Source organism: Microcebus murinus, chromosome 8 (assembly GCF_040939455.1).
Source record: "Microcebus murinus isolate Inina chromosome 8, M.murinus_Inina_mat1.0, whole genome shotgun sequence".
In the NCBI taxonomy this organism is placed as follows: domain Eukaryota; kingdom Metazoa; phylum Chordata; class Mammalia; order Primates; family Cheirogaleidae; genus Microcebus; species Microcebus murinus.
This window is the reverse complement of record NC_134111.1, coordinates 14,076,744-14,100,740: the sequence shown is the minus strand read 5'-3', so window position 1 is coordinate 14,100,740 and position 23,997 is coordinate 14,076,744. Positions and strand designations below refer to the sequence as shown.

The 23,997-nt window shown below is 32.5% G+C and overlaps 1 protein-coding gene across 1 annotated transcript in view; it reads left to right on the top strand.

The window, feature by feature from the left end:
- Window positions 1-23,997, top strand: part of DPP10 (dipeptidyl peptidase like 10) — a 641,699-nt gene that overhangs the window by 550,757 nt on the left and 66,945 nt on the right. Inside the window, exons 10-13 of the mRNA XM_020288521.2 lie at window positions 4,333-4,430; window positions 10,347-10,470; window positions 13,922-13,960; window positions 18,946-19,053. Of these exons, the coding sequence (XP_020144110.2) occupies window positions 4,333-4,430; window positions 10,347-10,470; window positions 13,922-13,960; window positions 18,946-19,053 (369 nt within the window). The remainder of the gene's footprint in view (window positions 1-4,332; window positions 4,431-10,346; window positions 10,471-13,921; window positions 13,961-18,945; window positions 19,054-23,997) is intronic.

Here is a 23,997-nt window from a genome sequence, read left to right as displayed (position 1 = left end):
ATGAACAAATAGAAACATCTGAGAAAATTGAAACATGTCAGCAGTAATTCAGAAGACACTGGACACAAACATAGATAACTTATTATTATTTAATAATCTGTTATTTAATTAATTATTTAATATTGCTTAATGGTAAAGATAGGCATAACAGAACAATAGTGTTTGTTTATTTATTGTAGAAATCACTTGTGATAATAATGCACTTTGTGTTTTCAGGGAGACTTTTCGCTTTTTTTCCTTCTCAGTTAGTCTTTATCACGATTGTCTCTATTTTAAGAATGGGCAAATAGATCCTAAAAGGCAAGAGGGGAAATAATTCAAAGTTATTGATTTGTTCCTCACTATGAAACTACCAGAGGTCAATTTGTATTTCAGAAGATGCAGCTGGAATCAAAACATCTCCTTGTCAAGTTAACACATATTTGTAGAGCTCTATTTACTCCAAATGACTTAGCTATATATGGGTAGCATTCTTAACCTCACACCTGCTCTCTCTCTCTCTCTCTCTCTCTCTCTCTCTCTCTCTCTCTCTCTCTACATATATATATATATATATATATATATGTATGAACATGATGGAAGTCTTACATGTGTGTTAATGACTACCATTAAAGAGTATTAAAAAATAAGAAAAAAGATATTTTAGCAGGTAAAGCCAAGAGAAAGAAGCCCCAGTCCTCAAGCCATTTTTAGTAGGAACATCTGCCCAGGCACTTAAAAATAATAAGACTCAAAGAAAATAGGTCTGTATTTTGGTCCATGTTCTTAAAGTAAATTTCAGTATCATTGTGAATGCATTACTTAAATTTTCAGGCTTAACTATTTTCTACTATGGTTTAAGGAAAATGTTTGATAGTTTTTCCTGTAATAAATGTGTTGTTTTGATTTGTTCTTACTTATACAATAAACTTTCAAAAAGTGCTACTTTAGAAACCGAAGTAGCACATAGAGTTCATACTAAATTGTGCTTTAAAGTGAGTGCAGTAAATGCCCAATGTGGTCAGATTTACTAATGAAATACTTACACAACAAATATATTTGTATTTTACTTAATTCAGCATGATTCAGAACTCATAAAATACCCTATCATTAGCAATTCAGCACAAAAGAGATGCATAGTTCTATCCCAGTAACCTCAGGTTAATCTTTTTAATTAAAACATTATCTCGTTTAATGACAATTTAGTTGCCAGTAAAATAAGGTTAATTATTATTGAGGCTTGTGTTTCAGAATCATAGAGAAAGGAATTCTGTGGATTTGCTATTTTTGTGGCAAATGTGACCATAAAAAGCAAATAGATGAACTCCTCTAATTTGCAAACTCTTAAAATGATTCAAATATTAAAAGGTACAGATGAACTTTTGATGTATGCTTAATTCCAAAACTCCATGGAAAGATAAAAATCTAACTGAGATTATAGAAATCTTGGCATTTGAATTATGGAGACAGCCTGATGTTTGGTTGAGTTGTTCATTTTTTGTCTGAAAATTGGCCACATGTGTACACAATTGTTCATTTGTGTTCATGTGGAAGCTAATTGGGATATTAGTAATCCAGTACATGTATAAGTCTATAGTACTACTGATGTAAAGAAAACTGCCTTATAATATATGATAGTAATTGACATATCTTTAATAAAGTATGTCATATAACTATGCATCATTAGTAAAAGTTCACAGAAAGATCAAATTTAATTTAATTTCCCTTTTGCTTTAGTCAGTGTGTTGACTGATAAAAATATGGGCATAGCTTTTCACTATAGAAAAGAAGATTTCATGTCTTAATAATTATCATTTTTAATTCACTACCAGATAGTATTTTAGGCACTTTATATAAATCATGTTTTTTATTAGTCCACATAGCAAAACTATAAGATGTTTTTATCTACAGACAGGAAAACTTCTTTGACTCAAAACTTCTAACTTGTAACATATTCTCCAAAAGGTGTTTGTCTCATTTTTTATAATCAAATAAAATAATACTTGGGGATTTTTTAGCATCTTTCCATGGTCCATAACAAGTAAATAACAGAGTGAAAATTTGAACTCTGATTTCTCTGATTTATAGATTAAGCTAAACCAGTTCTCAAAATGTGGTCCTTTCAGCAGCTCCAGGGTTACTATCCTTATGCTGGAGTAAGATTCATTCAGCAATCAGTGGTTTAACAAGTCCTGTGGGCACTCTGATTCTGATTCAGGCTAGCCTTTGACAACCACTGAGCTGTTAGTTAGATATAAGGATGGATGAATAGATGGATGGATGGATGGATGGATGGATGGATGGATGGATGGATGGGTGGATGGATGGGTGGGTGGATGGATGGGTGGGTGGGTGGATGCATGGATGGATTAGAAGGATATAGAGATATAGATTAATGTTTTGTCAAAATTTGCATACTGATTATCTGGGCATCTTGTTAAAACACATATTTGTAGGCCCACACTCAGAGATTCTGATTCTGCATCTGACTCTAGGTCTGAGGTGTTGAGCTCATGAAATTGTGTTTCTAAGGTTCCAGGTGAAGCTGATTAATGCCACTGGTCAAAGAACAACACTTTGATGGCACTGCTAATACTACATCCAGCTCTAAATTTGAACATACCTGATCCAGCTAGAGAAAGGGTCAGTCTAACAATTAAATGGATAAAGCTAATATTTTCAGGGAGGAATATGAAAACTAAATTAAAACAAGAATGGTGTGAAAGGAAACTCCTAAGAACTGTAGAACCCTAAATTGACCAACAAATATGCTCAGGCACTGGAAGGTTTGGGAGCAATGACAAGATTTAAAAATTCTGAGACCAGAGCATTCAGTGTGAGGCAAGCTCACAGTTATCTTCCATGAAGACCTTTACTGTATGAACTATTTCCATAAGGTCTCTTAATAGTCACCTCATTTCTATAGTAAAAGCCTCTCCTGGCTCCTTTGTTTGGCTCAAGACTTCTGACCTGTGTATGACACACTCCTATAGATGTCATCCTATGGATGTCTCTTGATAACCTAGCAAAGAATTCTTGGGAGTTCCTTCTGACTATTGGTGGAATGTACTTTGGTGCTTCCAGTCTTGATGGGTTTTGTCAATGCGAATTCTCTGAACATGAATCCTTTGTCATCTTTAAATCAGTTTTATCATTCTCTTTAGATTTTTGTGAGGTCTTTTAATTCAACTCACTTTTAATTTCCTTCTTCTCCTCTGTATATCTCAGATAGTCTTCTCTTTAAAGTATCAGCCATATCTTAAGGATAATGGTGCAGTATTTAGAAGCACATTGATCCACAAATAATCAACTAATTTGCTACATCATTCATTCATGTGAACATTCACTCATTCAAACTGCTTGAATATGTCGGTGAATGTTTCCATTTCTGCCCTTCATTGCTCACAAGTGTATTTAGAAAAACTTTGAAGGCCATTGCCTGGGAATGAACTGAAAGCACAACAGCAGCCTTGCAGTTAAGAGCATCCTAGGTTTAAATACTGGCTGCCTCAGTTATTAGATATTTCACCTTGCACAGTTACTTAGCTTTTCCATTTTCATTGGTTATAATTATATCTGTAACTGTGGTAAGGACATTGAATGAGGTAATTCATGTAATGGTTTTAGCATATACTATATGCCAGAAACATACCAACTGCTGTACATGATAGTTGTTATTTATTTAATAAAATTTTGATTCACTGAACTCAAATTGCATATCCTCACCACAGCCTTTCTACTCTTCATGCCAGGTACTCAGAGAGGGCAGTTTGCCCATGGCTCACCTCCCAAGGGTCAATTATGCAAATGAGTCACCTCATTTAGTAATTAATAACATTTATTTTTTTTAAGAAGCCAGGGAGATTAATGTGATGGAATACATTAGAGTTTGTGAAATTTTAAGCTTTTAGTATCTAAATTAGGTAGGTTTTTTCCCTCCCTTCCTCCCTCCATTCCTTCCTTTCTCCTTCTTTTTTTAAATTAGCCACATCTTCTTCCCATTGCTTTTCATATCCTATAATCTAAGTAGTTGCTTTATCTACTAGTTGTTTTGTACAGCCAGCCTTTCTGGTGCCATTCTAGGGAAAGAACACAGTAGCACTGCCTAATGAATGAAGTCATCACGATTTCCTATCACCTTTAATTGTCTGAGAAAAGTGCTTGAGAAGCAGCAATCTCCAAAAACAATTGAAAGCAATCAAGTTGTTGAATTTAAAATCGTTTCTACTTCAGAGAAATTAAACATTTTTTCCCTCAACACAAAAAAGTAAATGAATCAAAATTCTTTTTCTTTTTTGCTCAATATATTCTAATGCTTACTATACTTGCATTACAACTGTCATTTTCTCAAAGGCAGGTCAAGTGAACCCAACAATAAAATTATATGTTGTAAACCTGTATGGACCAACTCATACTTTGGAACTCATGCCACCTGACAGCTTTAAATCAAGGTATGCATTTCAATTTTGCTTTTATGGGGAAATAGATATTTTCACTCCAATTATCATTTTGTTGCAATTTAGAGAGAGATGTGATCAGCTCAACAAATCCACTTGAAAATAAAGCTGAGGTTGCTTCCATTAGTGAGGAATGAAGTCATTCTCAGTGTCTGGCTGTTTCCAAGAAGCATTTCATTTCAAGGTGATTATCACCACCACAAAATGACTGTAGATTCTGATGCTGAGAATTAGGTCTTTCACTGGGGATGTGACAGAGATGGGGACAAAGGATAATTTTCCACTGAATTTTCTTCAAGAAAATAGTTGCTCCATTTTTAAAAAAGTGTTCTTTAAAGGGTATGATCTCCCTGGAATTTGGTAGTTTTTCCAATTGTGTCCCCACAGCTTGCCAAAGATTCTCTAGAATTCCTCTCCAGGCAGAAAAATTTAATGAGATTTTTTTTCATAGTATCTAACATATGAAGCCTTCATATTTAAAAAGTTGGAGCAGGGAGAAAAGAAATACATTTTATGTGTCAAAAGCATAATTTAAATATTATCAAAATCTTCACCAGTGAACAAATAATCATGTGCATCTTACAATCCAGAATAATCTCAAAACTTCAAAGGTGATTCTTTCAAATATTGGAGCCCTGTGGAAATTTGCCACAGTCCAGAAGTTAAAATAGGAAGTTGATTTAAAAAATGGTTTCACACTATATTGAATAATATGGAGCTAAGCTTGAAATTTGTTTTGATGATATCCGTAATCAATGCAGATTCCAATAAAAATTTCAATCAAATGCTGTTTCATTGACATATTTAGAAAAAAAAAAATCATCCTGGTTGGGAATTTTCACAGCTAGTACAGACTGACGTGTGTAGATATTTTTACTACTTGAAAAGATAATAAAAATTTATGGAATGCTTATACCAGAAGGCCCTCATTATCTACCTCATACAAACTGTTCCTTTTACTGACGGAATGACAAAACCCAGAGAGAAGGAATGGTTAAGGTAGAACCTCAGAACTAGTTGTTAACAAAGGTAGAAAATGAGGTAAGGCCGATTTCATCAAGTTATAGAATTGACAAGTAGAAGGCAGGAGGTTGACCAAATCAAACATAAACTTCTATTTCTGAGCTTGATCAACCAGCCATGAATGATTTAGTCACCAATGAAGCAATTACAGAAACTGTTGACATTTTAACTAGTCCTTAACTCTTATCTCTAAAGTAGGAGTATTAGAGTCACTTGTCTACCCCATTTCATTTGTCTCCTTGGACAAGTCACTTCTCTCAGAGCCAGAATCCCCCAGTCTTGAAATAATTTCTAATACTTTTCCTGTTTTTAAATCTTTTCAATAGGGATCAGTTTTATAATATATATGTTTCTTTCTAATAGGAGCTAATGATTCCTGACATGGACTTTGTTACCTATTTGTGTAAATATAAACATATGTAAATTGATTCATTACTAACATATTTTTCCCATGTCCTATTAAGTTCATCAAATTCTCTCTTTTTCTTTTGGAGTTTGTGTTATGTTCATAGCATAGCTACCTGTATAATTTTAGATACTGCCTATAGTCTCAATAGTTGAATGTTTAAATAATAAAATAAATATTAATTTATTTTATAATAATTTACATTTTTACTCTTTTTGGTATATTATCTAAGCATAATTATATCTTTATAATCTTTAGATTATTTGTAAGATGGCAATCAATAAGTGAACCATATATTATTTCTTAGTATAGTTACAAACTATTTTTTTTCTTTTTTGTGTTTTTTTCCCACCATACCTGAACCTCAAACATGACCATCTCTTAGCTTTCTTCTCTCTAATAAAATCACCGTAATGACACGAATAATAATTGAATATATATGGGTATGCCTATATAGACAGAAAGATTAATAAGATAAATATAGAAAGATGTACTTTTATGACTTAAGCTACCTTGCAAATTGTATTCCCTGACCCCCACCGCTCCCCAAGGAACAAAATGTGTTGATATTGAAAATCTTAGGTTATTGGTTTGATCTGTTTGATTGTTTATTTAGCCAATTGGTTTATTTATTGATAATCTAACGCTTATAATTATAATAGAAAAAGGCCCCCAAGCTAGTATCATCATTTGGTAGATTTTCCCTTCAACCAGATACTTATACTCTAGTCAAAGACTGTAAAATAAAATAAATTTAAATTCATGAATATGGTCAAAAGATAAATTAAAAGGACAAAATGATCTGGAGAAGGGCATAATTTCTTTTCCTAATTTCTACCGTCACACCTCATTCGTTTGTTTTATTAATTTATTTATTTATGCTTGATTCAGCTAAAGACACTTCATCAAATGAATTTAGACTATGAATACAACTCTTTTTCAATAGTAATTCAGTTCATATTCATCATCATTCAGTTTATTTTTATGTGGATTATGGTTTTTATTGCTTCTGAAAAGAATGTATCATGGTAGGAACTAAGATAATACTCCTTCTTCAATGTCCCCAGAATCAATGCAAGTTAGATGAACATCTCATCTTGGGAGAAAAAAACATTTTGAAAAGTGTTGCACTATGAGTTTAAAGTATTGCAAGCACTGAGAACCTTTATTAGAAAATTTAAATGTGAATTTAAAAATACACAATTAAGTTCCAGTGAAATAATTTTTTATAATAATGAATCATGCATATTTTTTTACAGATTAGATAACTGTCACATTGTTTTGGGAAAATGATGCATTGTCATTTGTGTTCAGACCTCTCCAATCTAAGGGGTTAAAGTAAAAGTAATGATTTGTCATTGGTTTCTCCTTACTGTCTTTAGCATTAGTTTACTTATTGGAAATCTTTCTCTATTTCCCCATCTTTTGTGACCCATTGTTCTCAACCTGCATCACTGATGTAACACTGCCATATTGCCCTGTCATCTGGGCTTGACACTCTCATGCTTTTTCCTCCTATTTAATTAAAGTATGTCTAACGTACATCTCTTATTCTTCCAAGGACTATCTGTGCTTTCCAAAAAAATATAATTAATAAAATCACCTGTGTTCATGAAAGTGTCCTGGATGATTCTTCCTACAAGTAATGGATAGTTATTAACAGAGGTCTTTGGAGGACACTAGCTAGAAGTTAGTAATGAATATCATCATAATACACTTATGGGCAGAATCCTAGATTACCTGGAAGAGAATGAGCTCAGAGTATCTATATGTGTGCAGAGATTATGTATGGAACATAAAGCAGTGACAGAAAACATCAGACAGAAAACCAGTGAAAACATGGGCATGCCTGCTAACATACCTGTCTGCAGGTGGTGCTGGGGCCTCCGTACTCTTGTGGACAATTAGATCTTCTGTGCCAGACCACCCAGCTGATAGAAAGTCTCTGTTGACTTGAGTGCAATCCCTCTAACCAGCTTGTCTCTGTCTCTATGGCTCAAGAGGATCAGCTCCTCGAGGACTCCCTGGGTAATCCAGAGCCATGGGGACTAGGAACAAGCAGGAAAACCAGTTATAAGAAAGGGACACTTCTGCTGGCCACTGGTCGTGGGACACCAGATCTAATGTGTTCATGAGATGGAAATCCAGGAGCACAGCCACATCAGCAGCAGGCAGGCCAAGGAGTGTGACATTTCCAGGTAAGGGCACTTCTCTACTCCCTCATTCAGAGAAAGCCCGGATACTTATGAGCAAGCAGAATAAGGCAATATGAATCACAGGGAGTCGTACACCTATAGCCTTGGGGCAAGGAAAGAAAGAATGTAGGAAGTGATTTAGTTATTAGATCTATCTTTCCCCTCTGCCTATGTGTCAAGCTCTATCTTAGCTTCCATTTTGGTTATTTTAAACACTTCAATATAGAAATTTCCATGGTTTGAAATTGCCCCTGTAAGACTTAAAAAAATTCAATTTTGGGAAAAATTCTCTCTCTTCAGATTGTGGTTGTCATGTGCAACAGGTATAAATAAGGTGTATATATTATGTTTTACTTGTGACCATAATGTACATCATGTGCAAGCACACAAAATAATCACATTATTTAATCAAAGAGAAATATAAGCATATGGCTATAAATTAATGATTTTTACTTAACAGTTTTACATTTAAGGTAGTGTTCCCTTTAAAAATCAGTTAGTTACATTTGTACTATTTGGCTTTCAATTATTTTTTCAAATATTAAATCCTTTTTTAAAGTCAATATTTGCTATTATATGTAATAAATATAATTTGTCAGTGTCTGTGAAGGCATTGCAAAGATGTTCTTGTAATGTTTTATTTGGGTGCCCCTTTGAAAGTGAAAGCATTCAATACTTAAATTTTGTTGTAGTGTTGTTTATTTTTAAAATTATTCATGTTAGTCTTCTCATTTTGCATACAACATAATATTACTTACTTTAGCTAATTGAGACAAATTTCTGATTGAGTTTGAAAATCAACTAAATACCAGTTCTACCTAGATTTTTTCCAAAAATTTGACCATCTTGAATTTGCAGTCTTTGGTTAGTAGTTTACAATATTTAATTAATTTTTACTTCAGTTTTAAACATTTATACTAATTATTCAGAAATATGTATTGTCAGAGTTTTGTACTTCTTTTCCCAATTATTTATAGTACCTACTATCCTTTTTCTGTAAGCTAAATTCTTTAGATAAAAATAATATTAAAATATTATTTAGGTTAATAACTGTATTTTCTGCTTTTTACTGTCTACACTGCTAAATATGATAATATACAGGAAACATATCAGCTTAAACAAAACACAGTGAAAATGAACAGAACATTATTCTTTGCAAGATCACAAGGCCCGTTGATTTGACCAAAGATTATCCCCACACCAGCTGCAAATTAGAGTCAAAGTTGCCTTGTTGAGTCCATTTAGGGCACTTCATATTATGATTTCACTGAGTTTATAGGCAGTTTTCAAGCAGGGCTCAGCTGGTTGTGAAAGCTGCCAGATGTCTTGAAGAGACTGTTGAAGAAAATATGGCAGCCTTCGCTGTGTGACAAGTTACGCTTGCCCTTCTGCTGACATATTCACTGTGACAGGCTAAGAAGCAGTAACTACTCAGTAATGTTAGCAGTGTTAAGATTCATGTAGCTGAACATCGAACTCAGATGTATCTAAAGACAGGTGATTTGTATCACAAGGTTTGTCTTCTGTAAGTCATTTTTTTTCTAGTTCACATGAAAACTGAGTTGATTAGTTTTAATATAATAGTCATGGATGCCACTTTCAAGCTATTTCTGAAGCAACTCATCTATTCTGAAACCAGGCAAGTTTGCAAAATACTTGTTACTTTTTTTTCTTTTTAACATAAATGGATGATTATTGATGACTATGTTTTGTTGTGAATGAGTTGGAAGTTTTGTGGTATATTATGTAAATTTGGAATACATAGTGTGTCATAAAGAAAAGTATGTAAACTTTCCCTACTCCATTCACCCTGAGGACATCATAGGCCTCACCAATTAGCATCCTTACCATACCAAAAGTTTAACAACCTCTTATCTTTTTCAGTATGCTTCCTTATTTGTTTTAAACTCTTTCAAATAAATAAGATACTATTAAAAAGTATAAATAAATGTTGGGACTGGCCCTCTGACAAAGAGTAAAACAAACCATTTATATCTTTGTAGCCAAAGTCCCCATGTATAAAGTAAAATAACATGGAGGTTATGCATAAGAAATAATTATTAAGCCAAGAAATACTTGCCTTTTAATTGGACATTGTGTATTTAAAGAAATAAAAATAATATAGCTTTAAAAATGTATACCTGTTTTGCACATGTATTAGTAGTAATCAATAGCATTCTTATAGTGGTTCAGTTATTCATGTATATACAATGGCAAGTATATTTTATTGGTATTATATGGATTCTCTTTCTCTAAACATAAATTTTACTTCTATTTCCAAACTAGAGAATACTATATCACTATGGTTAAATGGGTAAGCAATACCAAGACGGTGGTGAGATGGTTAAATCGACCTCAGAACATCTCCATTCTCACAGTCTGTGAGACCACTACTGGTGCTTGTAGTAGAGTGAGTATAATTTACTTTTCTTTTATGCTTAAAATGAAGTGGTTTATCCTCCCTTACAAGGGAAATCAGAAAATCCTTTATACAAAGCCTCCAATATCAACTTCCAAAGGTACTAGGAAAAGAGTATATACTTTAATCCATAAAGTTTCTAAACTTTGAAGTGAGCAGTATTTATGATAAGCAGAAGAGAACAAACTGAGCTTTTAAAACATAAATGAATTCTTATTCAGCATAAATGATAGTCTAAGTCACATTAGTTTCATTCTCAAATGAATGAAATGGCATATGGGATTTCTCTCCATATTTTGTCTTTGATTAACTTGAGAATATAAGAAGTTTATTTCCTATCTTCTTTTTAAATATATTCAATTTTTTCTTTAGATTATAATAGTTTTATAAAATAACAGTGTTTCTGTACTAACATTAAGTAAAAATAGTAAAAAATAATTGGTTCTTGAACCACTCTGTTTTGAAAACAGGTTATATTTTTATTTCCAAAATAAGTTTTTATAAACTTGGCAGTAAATGCAATGTGTTATTTTTAAGGTTCTTGGTAGAGGAAATAGTGTAATCAGCTTAAATTGTTATACACATAGTACTTTGGTAAGGGATTCCTAGATTAGTTCATAATTGAACTTTCAAACTTATGTACTGGAAAAGATACATTTTTCAAATGCACGCCCTGGAAAAGAGTAAATTTTACCAGACCAGTCTTTCTACCCTAAACCACTATACAGCTGTACAAAATATATTAGATAATTGTTTTCAGATATTGGACAATAGGAAGATCGGGGCCATAAATGCTGAAATAGAGTAAATGCACAAGGTCAACCTTTCTATGACTTTCTATTTCCAACACATTGATACCACAAGGCAAGGAGATCAGGCCTAAGCAAAGCACAGTGATCTAGGTGATCTAAGTAGGCAGAGAGAATCCGAGTTTGAGGCTATTGTGGCTACTGAAATTTATAGGACAGGTACCACAGAAGTTGGAGCTATATAGAAAAGGAATCCAACAATCTATTGAGAGGACCCCTTAAGTCTTTGGCTCAATGCTTAATTGTGCATACACACCACATGCCTCCATATTGCCTTGGAGAAAACAACTACTAGAGATTTTTGAGGCAAAGGAAGAGTCTACCCATTTCACAATGCTTACAGACACTGGATTTCTGAAAAGCAGTAGTGGAGAGATGTCACTGAAAACCCTGAGCATTGAACTCAGAGCCCAAAAGAAAGTACCTTAGAAGTAGATCTATTTTAGACCCCTTCTAATGGGCTTTTAAGTTACACTTTGAAGGAATCAAGTTCATCTACATGTAAATTATCTATCAGAATAAAGTTTGCCTTTTTCAAAGAAAAATGAAAATTTTAAAAAAAGACTCTCTATAAGGTAGTATACACAATATCAGTCACATAATCAAAATATGCTATATATGTAGAGAAGTAGAAAATATAACCTACTTACTTCCCTGAAAAATATTCAATAGAAACAGACCTACAAAGGATAGCAATGTTGGAATTAGCAGACAAATGATTTTTTTAAAAGCTATTAGAAATGATAAATATTTAAGGTGAGGACATCCTACATACCCTGATTTGATTACCATACATTATATCAAAACATCACAGGTACCCAATAAATATGTACAATTATTATCTATTAATAAATAATTTTTTTAAAGATATAATTTATGTATAATGAAATGAAGCAATATTAAATGGGCAGTTAAATGACTTTTGACAAATGCATGTATCCCATAGTCCATACCTCATCAAGATATAGAATGTTCCTATCATCCCAGAAAGTTCCTTTGTGACCCATTCTAATCAATCTCAATCCCCAGTGGCAAACACTGGCCTGATAAATAATCTGTCAAAGAAAGAAATAAAGAGGCAGACATTTCTCTTTGAATGAAATGACAAACATAGACATGGAAATGAGATAGTTGAATCAACCATTACTTTACCAGATTTGGCTGATGCTTTTCACATTAAGTTTGTATCAGAAAATTTATCTCAGTCTCCTCTTTCATATGGCTAGATTATAGACTGACTGAAATATCTCCATTTATTTGTTAAGTGTTCTGTATGGTTTCTAATGCAGCTGATTTACTAAATCATTTAAAAATCAGTCTACATTTATTCGAGTTAATCAGAGAAAGCCTACCCCATTAACTTCTGTATATAAGGATAATCTAAAGATCTTCATTACATACAGGTAACTGCAAAGATAAATTAAAATGCTTCAATAGAAAATAGGTATAATAATCCTATAGATTATTGATTTGACACATGATTGATATTCTATTCCTAGTCCATATATGGAGTTAAAAAGATTTTGCTTTCTGCTATATGAAATAATAAGACAGCAATAACATAGGACGTTTTGGGCTTTCATGGATTCTAACAAAACTTGTTTGTACTAACCAGTAGTGGCATTGGTATCTATTTTATGTCTGTGTTTTACAGATACCAAGAATGTTTATTGCTGAGGTGTAAATAAGGAATAGAGAAATTAATCAATTAGATGTTTTCCTGATGTCTGCATGTAGCAAAGATCCATTGAAAAAATTTTCCTGAAAAGCAAAAGTGGTCAATTACGATGTGATAACAATATGAATTTAGGAAGGGAAAGTAGTAATAAAAAACCTGTGAATAAATTATTATTATTAACACTTTGAAATGAGTACCCCTGCATATGAGAAAATCCCTAATATGGTGTTATTTAGTTTTCTTAACTTGAATACTTTTAGTGTAGAATCATTTCTCTCAGAAGATTGTGAGATATTTCATGTCATTGTATGCAAAAAGTATTACTAAAACTTATTTTATCTACACATTTTACCTTGGGAATAAATTAGCCTAATTTTGCTTTTTGCAGTATGATTTTAGTTCTGATCCTTGGCAAGAGTATTTTGAAGGGACATATGATTTTGTTATTTCAAATGTTTAATTTTTTCCCCCTAAGACTGAGGTACTACTTACTAATAGGAAAAAAACAGCTATTTTTAAGAGTAGAATTGAATATGGAAAGAATGTCCACTTTTTAATTTTTATTCCTGGCTATTTGCCCAGTTCCTTTGAAGGACTTAATAATTTTTTTCCTGATGATGCCTAGAGGTGAAAAGAGACAGTATCTGGTGGTTCAGACAGTTTGAATGAGGTAATCAAACAGAGCTGGAAAGTGATCTTCTATCCCTGGTGACATACTGCTGGGAATTCTGAAAGTGTTCACCAAAGAAAAGACTTTATAATTAAATTACCTTTTAATCCCAATTCTCTACTTACTCATTCAGTTTAAATCAATAATGACAATGGCATCTCTCATGATATTTCACCAGTTAAAAGGAAAGAAAAAATGCCTGAAGATAACAGTATAAAAAAGTGAAATTGATATATGCTCATTTTGGTCTGTAGATGCTTCATAGAGTTAATTGTTTTGTTTCAGAAATACGAAATGACATCTGATACATGGCTCTCTAAACAGGTATAGTATAGTGGTCCTTGTCACATTTTGGCCCATGTGATCATCCTTTTCACCCATTTGGAATGTGATAACTTAAGAAAAAAAAGCTATTTAAATAATGCAATATGACTTTAAGGTTTTGCTAAGTTTGATAAAGTAATTCTTTTCCATTAAAACATTTATGATTTGAGCTTCCTGTGACATTATTTGTAAAAAGGTTAGTTCTATTTTTATTCTAATGGTACACAAATTGCAGAGTAACTATTAGGATCGATTTTCAGGATCATATATATAAGTAAACTTTTGAAGATGAAGGAGAAAAAGTTAGGACCTACCAAAACTGGATGTCATAGCCATTGTTCAAATTGCCAAGAAAATTGGCCAAATCTCCATATAAACTGGTCATGCAGATATTATTCAGATGAATACTTTTTTTGTTAAATGTATCCTACTCATAATGCTAGTTTGTGACACCAGTGAAGTTTGGCTGGTTTTGATTTATTTTGTTCTTTACAACACTGTTTTATTTTATATTCTCTCCCTAGGTGTCATGCACATCTATGGTTTCAATTACCACTCATATATTGAGACCTTCTAATTTATAGCCCCAAGTACTTCAATGAGTTCTAAAACATTCAAAATTATGCTTGGCATTTCCTCCTAAATCTATAAAAGTGGCTGCAGACTCCCCAGGTCTACACTGAACACATTTCTCTTCTAGTCATTCTTATTTCTTTTTATCATAGGAGTCAATGACATAATTATCTATCCAGCAGTTAAAACCATTAACCTAATAGTTGTCCTTAAACCTTTTCTCAATCTGTATATGTAATTACTATATACAGATTTTACTTTGATTTTACTCTCAAAGATGCCTCAAGTCAATTTACTTTTCTCCAATTCACAAACACTGCCTAGATCAAACTATAGGTACAGCAGTTCCTCTTTAAATTAGTGAACTCTCAACCCACAGGAAACTGCCAATCTGTTCTCCAAGCTGCAGGCTGGCTGTGTGACCTTCATGATACATTTGATTATCACTACCAACATCCTCCTCATATTCCCACTCCCACAGCTCAAACAACTTTTTTCTTTTCTTCCCCTCCTTCAGATAAAGACCAACATCCTTAAGTGCTCTGAAAGGGATTAAATTAAAAGCTTTTCCATCTCTGAGTCATATCATTCTTACACCCATTTTCTCCATTCTAGACACATTGACCCTCCTTTGCACAGTGACTTCACAGGTGTCCTCCCTTCTGGACATAATTTTCTCAAACTGTCTTATTTTAAGCCTATTCATTTTTCAAACTCTGGCTTATATCACCTACATAAGAGTCATCTCCTAATGAGAAGAAGCAAATTTCTGCCACTTCATGAACATCACCCAATAAAGTTATCTTAAAGTCAGTTATAATCTTTGTTATGATACTTATGCAAATATTAAATATTTCCAGGATTTATCACAGAGACATAAGGGCAAGGAAAATGTTTATTTTTCACTCCCTTTTGTAAATGCCTAGTATAGAATCCAGTATATAAGAAGAACTCCATAAATACTTGTTGAATGAAGAAAGAAAGAAAGAAAGAAAGAAAGAAAGAAAGAAAGAAAGAAAGAAAGAAAGAAAGAAAGAAAGAAAGAAAGAGAGAGGAGAGAGAGAGAGGAGAGAGAGAGGGGAAGGAAGGAAGGAAGGAAGGAAGGAAGGAAGGAAGGAAGGAAGGAAGGAAGGAAGGAAGGAAGGAAGGAAGGAAGGAAGGAAGGAAGGAAGGAAGGAAGGAAGGAGAGAGAGGAGAGAGAAGAAAGAAAGAAAGAAAGAAAGAAAGAAAGAAAGAAAGAAAGAAAGAAAGAAAGAAAGAAAGAAAGAAAGAAAGAAAGAAAGAAAGAAAGTTAGTTGTAAATAGGCTAAACCCTTGCTTATCTGAAGGAGGTATATAGAGAGAGACAGAATGTTTCTAAATATGTTTACATACATGGGTATCTATTAATATAAATAATTTTAGTGTGTAAAATAAAATTTAAAAAAAGAACACCTTGATTTAGCAACCAATATGGGCTCTCACAAAATTATGGCAGATACTGAAAATAAAAACAATGAAAAACAATGACACCATGGATATTGATGTATTCTAAATTGCCCTGAATTATTAAGCCTCTTTTGCTATCACTTTTATTGCTAGTGACATTCATAATAGTTTACCGCACATCAACACAATATATGCTTTTTTGAGATTATGCCATCTAAATTTTAAATCACAAATTTATAAATGTTTGATAGACTTTTTTAAAACCAGAACATCCAGTTATCAATTATTCAGTAAGAAAATTCAGTTGGTAGTTTATCACAGTTGATTTTTTCTCCAGAAGCTCTAAGGGAATTTTATGAAATACTTAGATGAAATTTAAAGGATGACTATGCTAGGAGTAATGAAAAGAAACTTATGAGATAAGCAAATTTCTAAAATAATTAGAAATTTGATAGAATCATCATATGCTTTCTTTCTGAACAGTAGGAAGCATAAAGAGAAGTACACATCTTTGGCCTAGCTTTCGAGGGACCTACGGCCAGGATGACCAATACATAATGTGTTTGGTCAGGGGATAGAGTTCAGAATCCCCAGTTCAGGGCCATGTGTGTCATAAACACTGACTTGCTTAAGGTCATGAAAGTGGGCAGTGAGGTTGGCAGAATGTTTATAGCCAGATAATGTCTAGTGAAGAAGGTGTTTAAGTCCAGCCATGTATTTGAGATTGCAGCTCCCTTCTGTTTCTTTTTGGAACCACTTCTAAGGCGCCAGAATTGGGGAGATGGCAATGTAAATGGGGGAATGCTTAGATGTCCCCGTACCAGAAAAAAGCTATTTATCTTTGATCAGAGCACAAGGAGAGAATGGTGAGTAAGGGAGGAACCAATATGTCAGAGTAAATGTGTTGGATAGAGTGATATGTGTAAATAATCTCTGTCCATTGTATATGTACATTCATCTACTCAACAATTATGAGTTGGGACCTACTGTATTTTATGTGATGAAGCTACATAGATAAACTGACTGTTTAGTTTAATTATTAATTGCCTAGTGAAGGAAGCCAAGAAGTTATTAGATCAATATCCTAGAGTGCATTAAAAGCCATGACAGGGGTGAATGAAGGATACTTTTTAGAACATCTTGGGAGAGGTTCCCTAATAGGGAGAGAATTCTTAACTAAGGACATTTGAAAAGAGTTTATATTTCATGAGATTAAGCAAAATATGAGAAAGATTTAGTTTAAAAAAGGACAGAAAATTTGCTTCAAATGAAAGAAACCTTAAGAGAGAAATTCCCCAGGGGGGCAGGAGATGTAACAAATAGAATTATTGACTCTATCATAGTTGAAAGATGTGATTCACTCAGTCAAGTATTTTGTCAGTATCTATTCTATGCCCAGTTATGCAATTTTTCCAACCTTGAATTGTATCTTACTTCAGAGTTTTAAATTTATTGCATATATTACCTTCTAATTTTCATGAGTGTCCTTGAGGTAGAGAAGGAAAATATATATTGCTGTCAAGGGATGCACTTACTAATGAAGGTAAAATCAGACTCTCTAGTGTATTAAAATAGTCATTAATTATCTTATCAGTAAATAATTATGGAGCTGAATTTACGTGACAGTCAGTGTTTCGGGTGCTAGAGATAACAGCAGTCAAGAATATAAGGTTCCTGTCCCATGGGCCTTACACTAGAGAGAAATACTATTTAATACCTACATATGTGCATGCATACGTGCCTTCATACACAAACACATCCATACCAACAAATGCATCCATACAACAACAACATAATGTATGTTGATAGTATTAAATGTTATGGAAACCTAGAAGGAAGATAAAAGGGTATGAAGGATGTCAGGCAGAGTTGGATGGTCTGGCTTCCCTGGCCGCACTTTACGTAGGATAATCAGAAAGCACCTTATTGATAAGGTGACATTGGATCAGGGACCTGAAAGAGATAAGAAGAGCTAGATGAAGGAAATAAAAAGTACAAAGGCCCTAGAGCAGGATCATGCAGGAGCCAGAAAGAAAGCCCAGTGAGAACAGAAGAAGATGAGATCAGAAAGGAAGTATAGGGCCAGGTCATCTGAAAGGGCTTCAAGGCCATTCTGAAGACAGAAGAAACCATAGCAAAGCCTAAACCTTTCTTTATACCATGTACACAGTCACTATTATTAATCCAGCAGGAAAGAACCCAATGTTTTGTCAGAGATATCCAGTTTCTTAATGTTCCTCTTGAAAGAAGAGAAAGCAATCTATATGATGGTTTCCATCATTTAATTCTCAAAAATAATTCCATTGATTTAATATGTCACGCACTAGAGTTTAATTAAAAAGTATCAAATGGGGATTCACACCTGTGGATAGGCATTTGTGTTTGTATGTTTGTGAAAAAATGAGTAGCGGGGATGAGAATTTTGAATTTAATGAGTCTTTATAGAATTATTTTAATTTGTGGCCTATCAGCTTTTATATTTTCGCTGAATTTATGTATACATCATCAGAAATGAATCTTTAAATAACTAAAGTTGCTGAATAAAAGATTTCAGTAAAATATATTAAATGTTTGTTATAGAATTTTATAAATTCTTTCTAAAACATTATTTTGACAAATTCATGTGCATGTTTGTATTTTCCTTATCTTCAGAGGATACATTGGTAAATACAATCTTAATGTGATGGTGTGAAAGTTCTTGTTTGAGCCATTTTAAACAGTGTCTTTTCTCTAACAGTAAATCATTCCTATCCACTATGTATGAAACTTCCCCATCCTTCCCACTACTCAAACATATACATACAATGTATCAGTAAGTTCACTTAAAAATGCTAACTATCATATTTATTTTTTAAATAATTTGATAATTTTCCTACCTAATTTTAAACTAATTATAGGTACAATCAATTCGAGAATTAACAGTAGTTGGCTGCACAGAATGCCTATGCCATTTTGAGAATATTATATGCCCTTTTATATTTTAGAATGAGGAGCCTGTATTTTCTAGAGATGGCAGCAAATTCTTCATGACAGTTCCTGTTAAGCAAGGAGGCCGTGGAGAATTTCACCACATAGCTATGTTCCTCATCCAGGTAAGCGAAGGATTGGTTTCATTGTCATCATATCCCTGAAGGCCCAAGACTTGTGACATTCTGATACTACACTTAATGCCTGTGAAGCCCAGCCATATATCCAATTCACAGACATCCTGGGAAGAAGACCATCCACAACCATAAATTCAAACTATATCTTCCCACAAAACAATCTCAACACACAATAAAATGTAGTGAGCTACACATGTGTACTAGGAACTGAAGGCTTTGGAATATGGAATTGAATAAATTGTGGTACACCCACACAAGCAAATACAATGCAGATTTTAAAAAACAGGACAAAATAGATTTTTATGTTAAATGACATATAGATTTTATTTTATAAAATATAACAGAGTCAGTATGATATTTTATGGACTTTCTGATAAAAGGAGGGAAATGATTATTATTTTCCTCTAAGCTTCAAAAGAATACTAACAATTTACATAGTTTTATTTAATTATAAAAAAAAATCAATGAGTTCACACTAAGTGGTTTAAATATGACAGGGTTAATGAGTCAATTTGAATTTAATTTCCCATAGAAAACATTCATGAGACAAAAAAGTTTCCTTCAAAATTAAATAAATAAACATCACACTCTCACAGGTAAAAGGCTTTATAATGACAAGTCATTGTAGTTGTATTGGAATCTTTATTAGATTTTTACAAACTAGCCGAGAATCATTTTATACCTACAAAATATAGAGTAAATATATAAATGTGGCAAAAGATACCTAACCAAGCTCACTATTTTCACGTTGCTAGAACCTTCAAGACCTGTGCTTATTCTCAAATGGTTACTGTTACCTATATACATATTTGTACTGGGCAGCTTAATGTTTTGAAGTCTCAAAATTTTATGTCAACAGTTTAAAATTTAAAACTTGTACAAGATCTGTGCTATCAAAATAATTGTTATGATTTTAACTTTAATTTTAATCAAGGCTGAAATAAATAATTTGGAACACATATAATTTCCACAGTAGAGATTTTCACAGTATATTATTAAGGTTAAAAACAGGTTATAGACCAATGTATAATGTGATCCCATTTATGTTCTAAATGAAGGTATACATTTATATATGAATAAAATTTGGGGCTTTTTTAAATCAAGCTATTAAAATGATTATATCAGGCAGGTAGAATTAAGGGAACTTTACTTTTTTATGTGAACTGCAGAGAGTTTCAATAGCAAACTATTTAACTTGATAAACTTTTGCTAAGTAAGAGTAAACTTGGTTATCATAAATATTAGGGGAAAAAATTCACACTTTCCAAATCTTATAATTGATTGTGGCATTTTATTGAATTTTTAAATCCAAGTATTTTATATTCAATAAGCCATGTAAAAAGCTAAGTGGTAAAGATCACATAAAAATTATGGATACTTATAATGAAAGATAGGAAAAGATGTACCATACATCTTTATATATACCATTTCAAAAAGAAGACAGTCTATTCCACGAATTAGGAAGGGAAATAGTGTCTTTTAAAAAGTATAGTAGCAGGTGGGGTTATGACATTGGCACATAGGATTTAAATCTTTACAAACCTAATGAAGAGTTCTTTATAAGCCTTGGGAAGAAATACATTCTGTTTCTAATCCAAAGCAGGCTGACATGCATTTCTTTAGCAACTTCAAAGAATAGATGTGTTTATTTGTTCATCTTCTACATGGAGACTATGACAAAGTTTTCATTGAAGTAGAAAATGTTTGTTCTATTCTGGTTGCTCTTCAGGAAATTTGTAGTTTGTCTCACTGAGAAATGAACATGAGACTGACATTGCCACAATGAGATATATCAATGTAACAAAATTGCACTTGTATCCCATGAATATATACAAATACAAAAATAAATGGGGGAAAAAGGAAGTGAACATAACTGCTTGATTATTTATGGATACTGTGTCAATTGACTAAAATTAGTCCACTTTGTTAATGAGTCAGGGGTCAGTGCTTAGGTAAATACAATTTATACCTAAGTTTATAGCCACACAAACACATACAGGTATACATTATTTTAGGAAATTTATGAATCATTTAGGACTGCTTTATTGGCATATACACACTATAAAATTTTGAACAATTCAAAGTAAATAAGCTGAATGAAGGAGAATGTAAAATCACCCCCAATCTTACCATCTCACATTCTCATACTTTTAATCAATTAGTGTGTATATTTTTAATTCTTTTTTCCATGAAGATATATAATTTCCCTTATGGATTTCAAATATAACGTAATATATATTGGTAACATTTAAAGAATAACTTGTGATCATTTTCTCACATCATTTAATTGTATTCTGAATATTGGACATTTAATATTTTTCTTAAATGTGATTTTAATAGCTGATCAACATTACATCAAATAGATATACTGTACTTAAATGATCCAATTTTATTCATCATTATGATCATTTCTATTTTTTGGTATTAGAAATAATTCAAAGGTAAACACTTTTGGACATAAATATGTTTTGCTATTTCTAATTATTACCACAGAATTACATTTCTAGATGTTAAAAGATACCCATGCAAAGCATATGTATATGTATGCATTTGTTTAGGTTTTGATATATAGCACCAAATTGGGTCTCCAAAAAACAGCATAGTAATTTGCAGTTAAAAAGTAGTGAGTGCCAACATTGATGACTTTTAACTCCTCTTCCTTCCCTTGCTATTTTACATTATTCCACTTAAAATTGACATGCCCATAAAGAGAGAAATGACACGACGTGTGCCTTGGCAGCCCACAGTTAGCAAGACCACCTTTGCAGTATTTGAGGCTTAGGTATGTTTGAGAGCTTCCTGGTTCACTAAGAATGTATTTATTTGTGTGAAGTACCTTACTAAATAAAATTAGTAAATTTTTGCAAATATTTTGCTTTCTTATGCAATTAGTAAGTAAATAAAAACCATTCATTAGAGACCAAACTACAAAATTATTGCTTTCAGGTTATTTTCATTATGGAGAATTATGGTTGTCATTGCTTATATTTTAATGTTTTTTCTTATTTATAAAAGCTATCCTTGTTAAAGTGATTCCAAAGATAAAAAGAGAATGAATTCATATGTTTTCCTTGAGTCTTCTCCTTTTAAACATGATTGTCATTTTATGTAAACTACAATATTGCATCCTGATAGTTTAAATTTAAACTTAGCTTTAAAGGCATACTTTTCCATAATGCTAAATAATTTTGAAAAATATTAATATTGAGTTAGCTGGATATACATAGATAATTATTTATTGTTCAATGTTTTCTTTAGGGGAAATTTGTTATAAATGTCATGTACATAAAGCTTATTTACCTTATGGATTATTTCTTTAGTATTGATTAATAGAACTGAATGTCCTGGTTCAAAAGTAAAATATTTCTAAGCCCACATATTTCTGGAATATATATATATATTTCCAGGTTACTTTCCATATGAACATGTGAAAGCCAAATTCTCTAGTGTTTTCTCTGTTTCCATATATTCCATTAAAGATAATATTAAATAAAACTATGGCTTTTCTGGAAATTTATATAGCTAAAATAATTATTCTAGAGTGTTCCATATTTATATTAATATTAGTTTACATACTTCCTGAATCATACACTAAGGCAAAACTTTTTACCTTAGACCATTAAACTTTTGATTGCATCAGTATTCTCCCATTCCCTCCCCCTAAAATATTTGTTATGTAGAATTCTAACTAATGAATCCCCATCTCTGAAACTGTAGAATCCTAAATTCTGCAATTCGGGCTGTAGTTAAGAGACAGGTTTTTATCAAAGGCATGGCCACCTTTTCCTCTCAAATATGGGGTAAGCAGAGTTTTCATTATGTTCAGTGGTTCAGATTTATGGGTGGAATGATTTGCCTGTCATCTTCCAAAATTGTGTTAAATGAAAAATTATATGTTGGTGAATCTATTCACTTTCTCTATTCGGCAACACAAAGTTTTGCCTACGAGGCTGATGATTTCACATGGAACAAGTTTAAGTGCTGTGATTCATTACAAATATTGTAGAAAATAGCATGCCCCCAATTCACAATTCTACCACCTAATCAACCCAATAAAACTATTTCATTAAATTTCATCGCTGTATCTGATTAGGACATTGTCTGAACACAATTAGTTCATCTTATGCAATGAATAGACAGTAAATTAAAGCATGCTATTTTTAAGCACTATAACATTTCCCTTATTTTGAAGCTGTAAAAGTTAAACAAAATTTAATGTAAGAAATTTGAATGAACAGGGTGTAATCAGGTAAAAAGTACATGCAGTGTGTTTCCAATTTGTAAATAGAAATATAAAATTAATATTTGACTTCTTTGAGTAAGATAAGATCTCCACCAATTCAAGGAGGGATGCCTGATGTTTAATGTCCAAATAAAACTATTCCTTTATAGATTTTTAGCCCTTTTTTAAGAATGAAGAAAATCACTAGTTTTATTGCTTTTTATCCTAAAATTAAAATTGAAGTATGAGTATAATTTAAATTATATTGTCATATTGCCTGTATTAAAAATTTACTATGGTTGTACTCATACTCAGTGTTTCTATTCTGCCAAGTTAATATAATAGAAATTAAGGATACATAGAAAGAAAAAAAATGTTACTGTGGTATAAAAATACCTGTTCTTTTCTGCTTTGTTACATGACTTTTCCTATGATTTTATTTCTGCTTTAGGAGTCTGATCTAACTGAAATACAAACACTCCCTTGTGAAATCTAGTCAAGTCCCTTTGTCAGGTTTAGTCTTGATCTGTGTTCTCGGCTCATGGCCGAAGAATGACCAGACATACCAAAGTAAGGCAAGAATGAGGTGACATTTATTGAGAGACAGCAAGATAGGATTATAGAGCAAGAGCAAGACACAGGTTTACAACTCAAGATACATACACCACAGATGACAACCAGACCCTTTGTAGCAGCAGATAAAGAGAGTT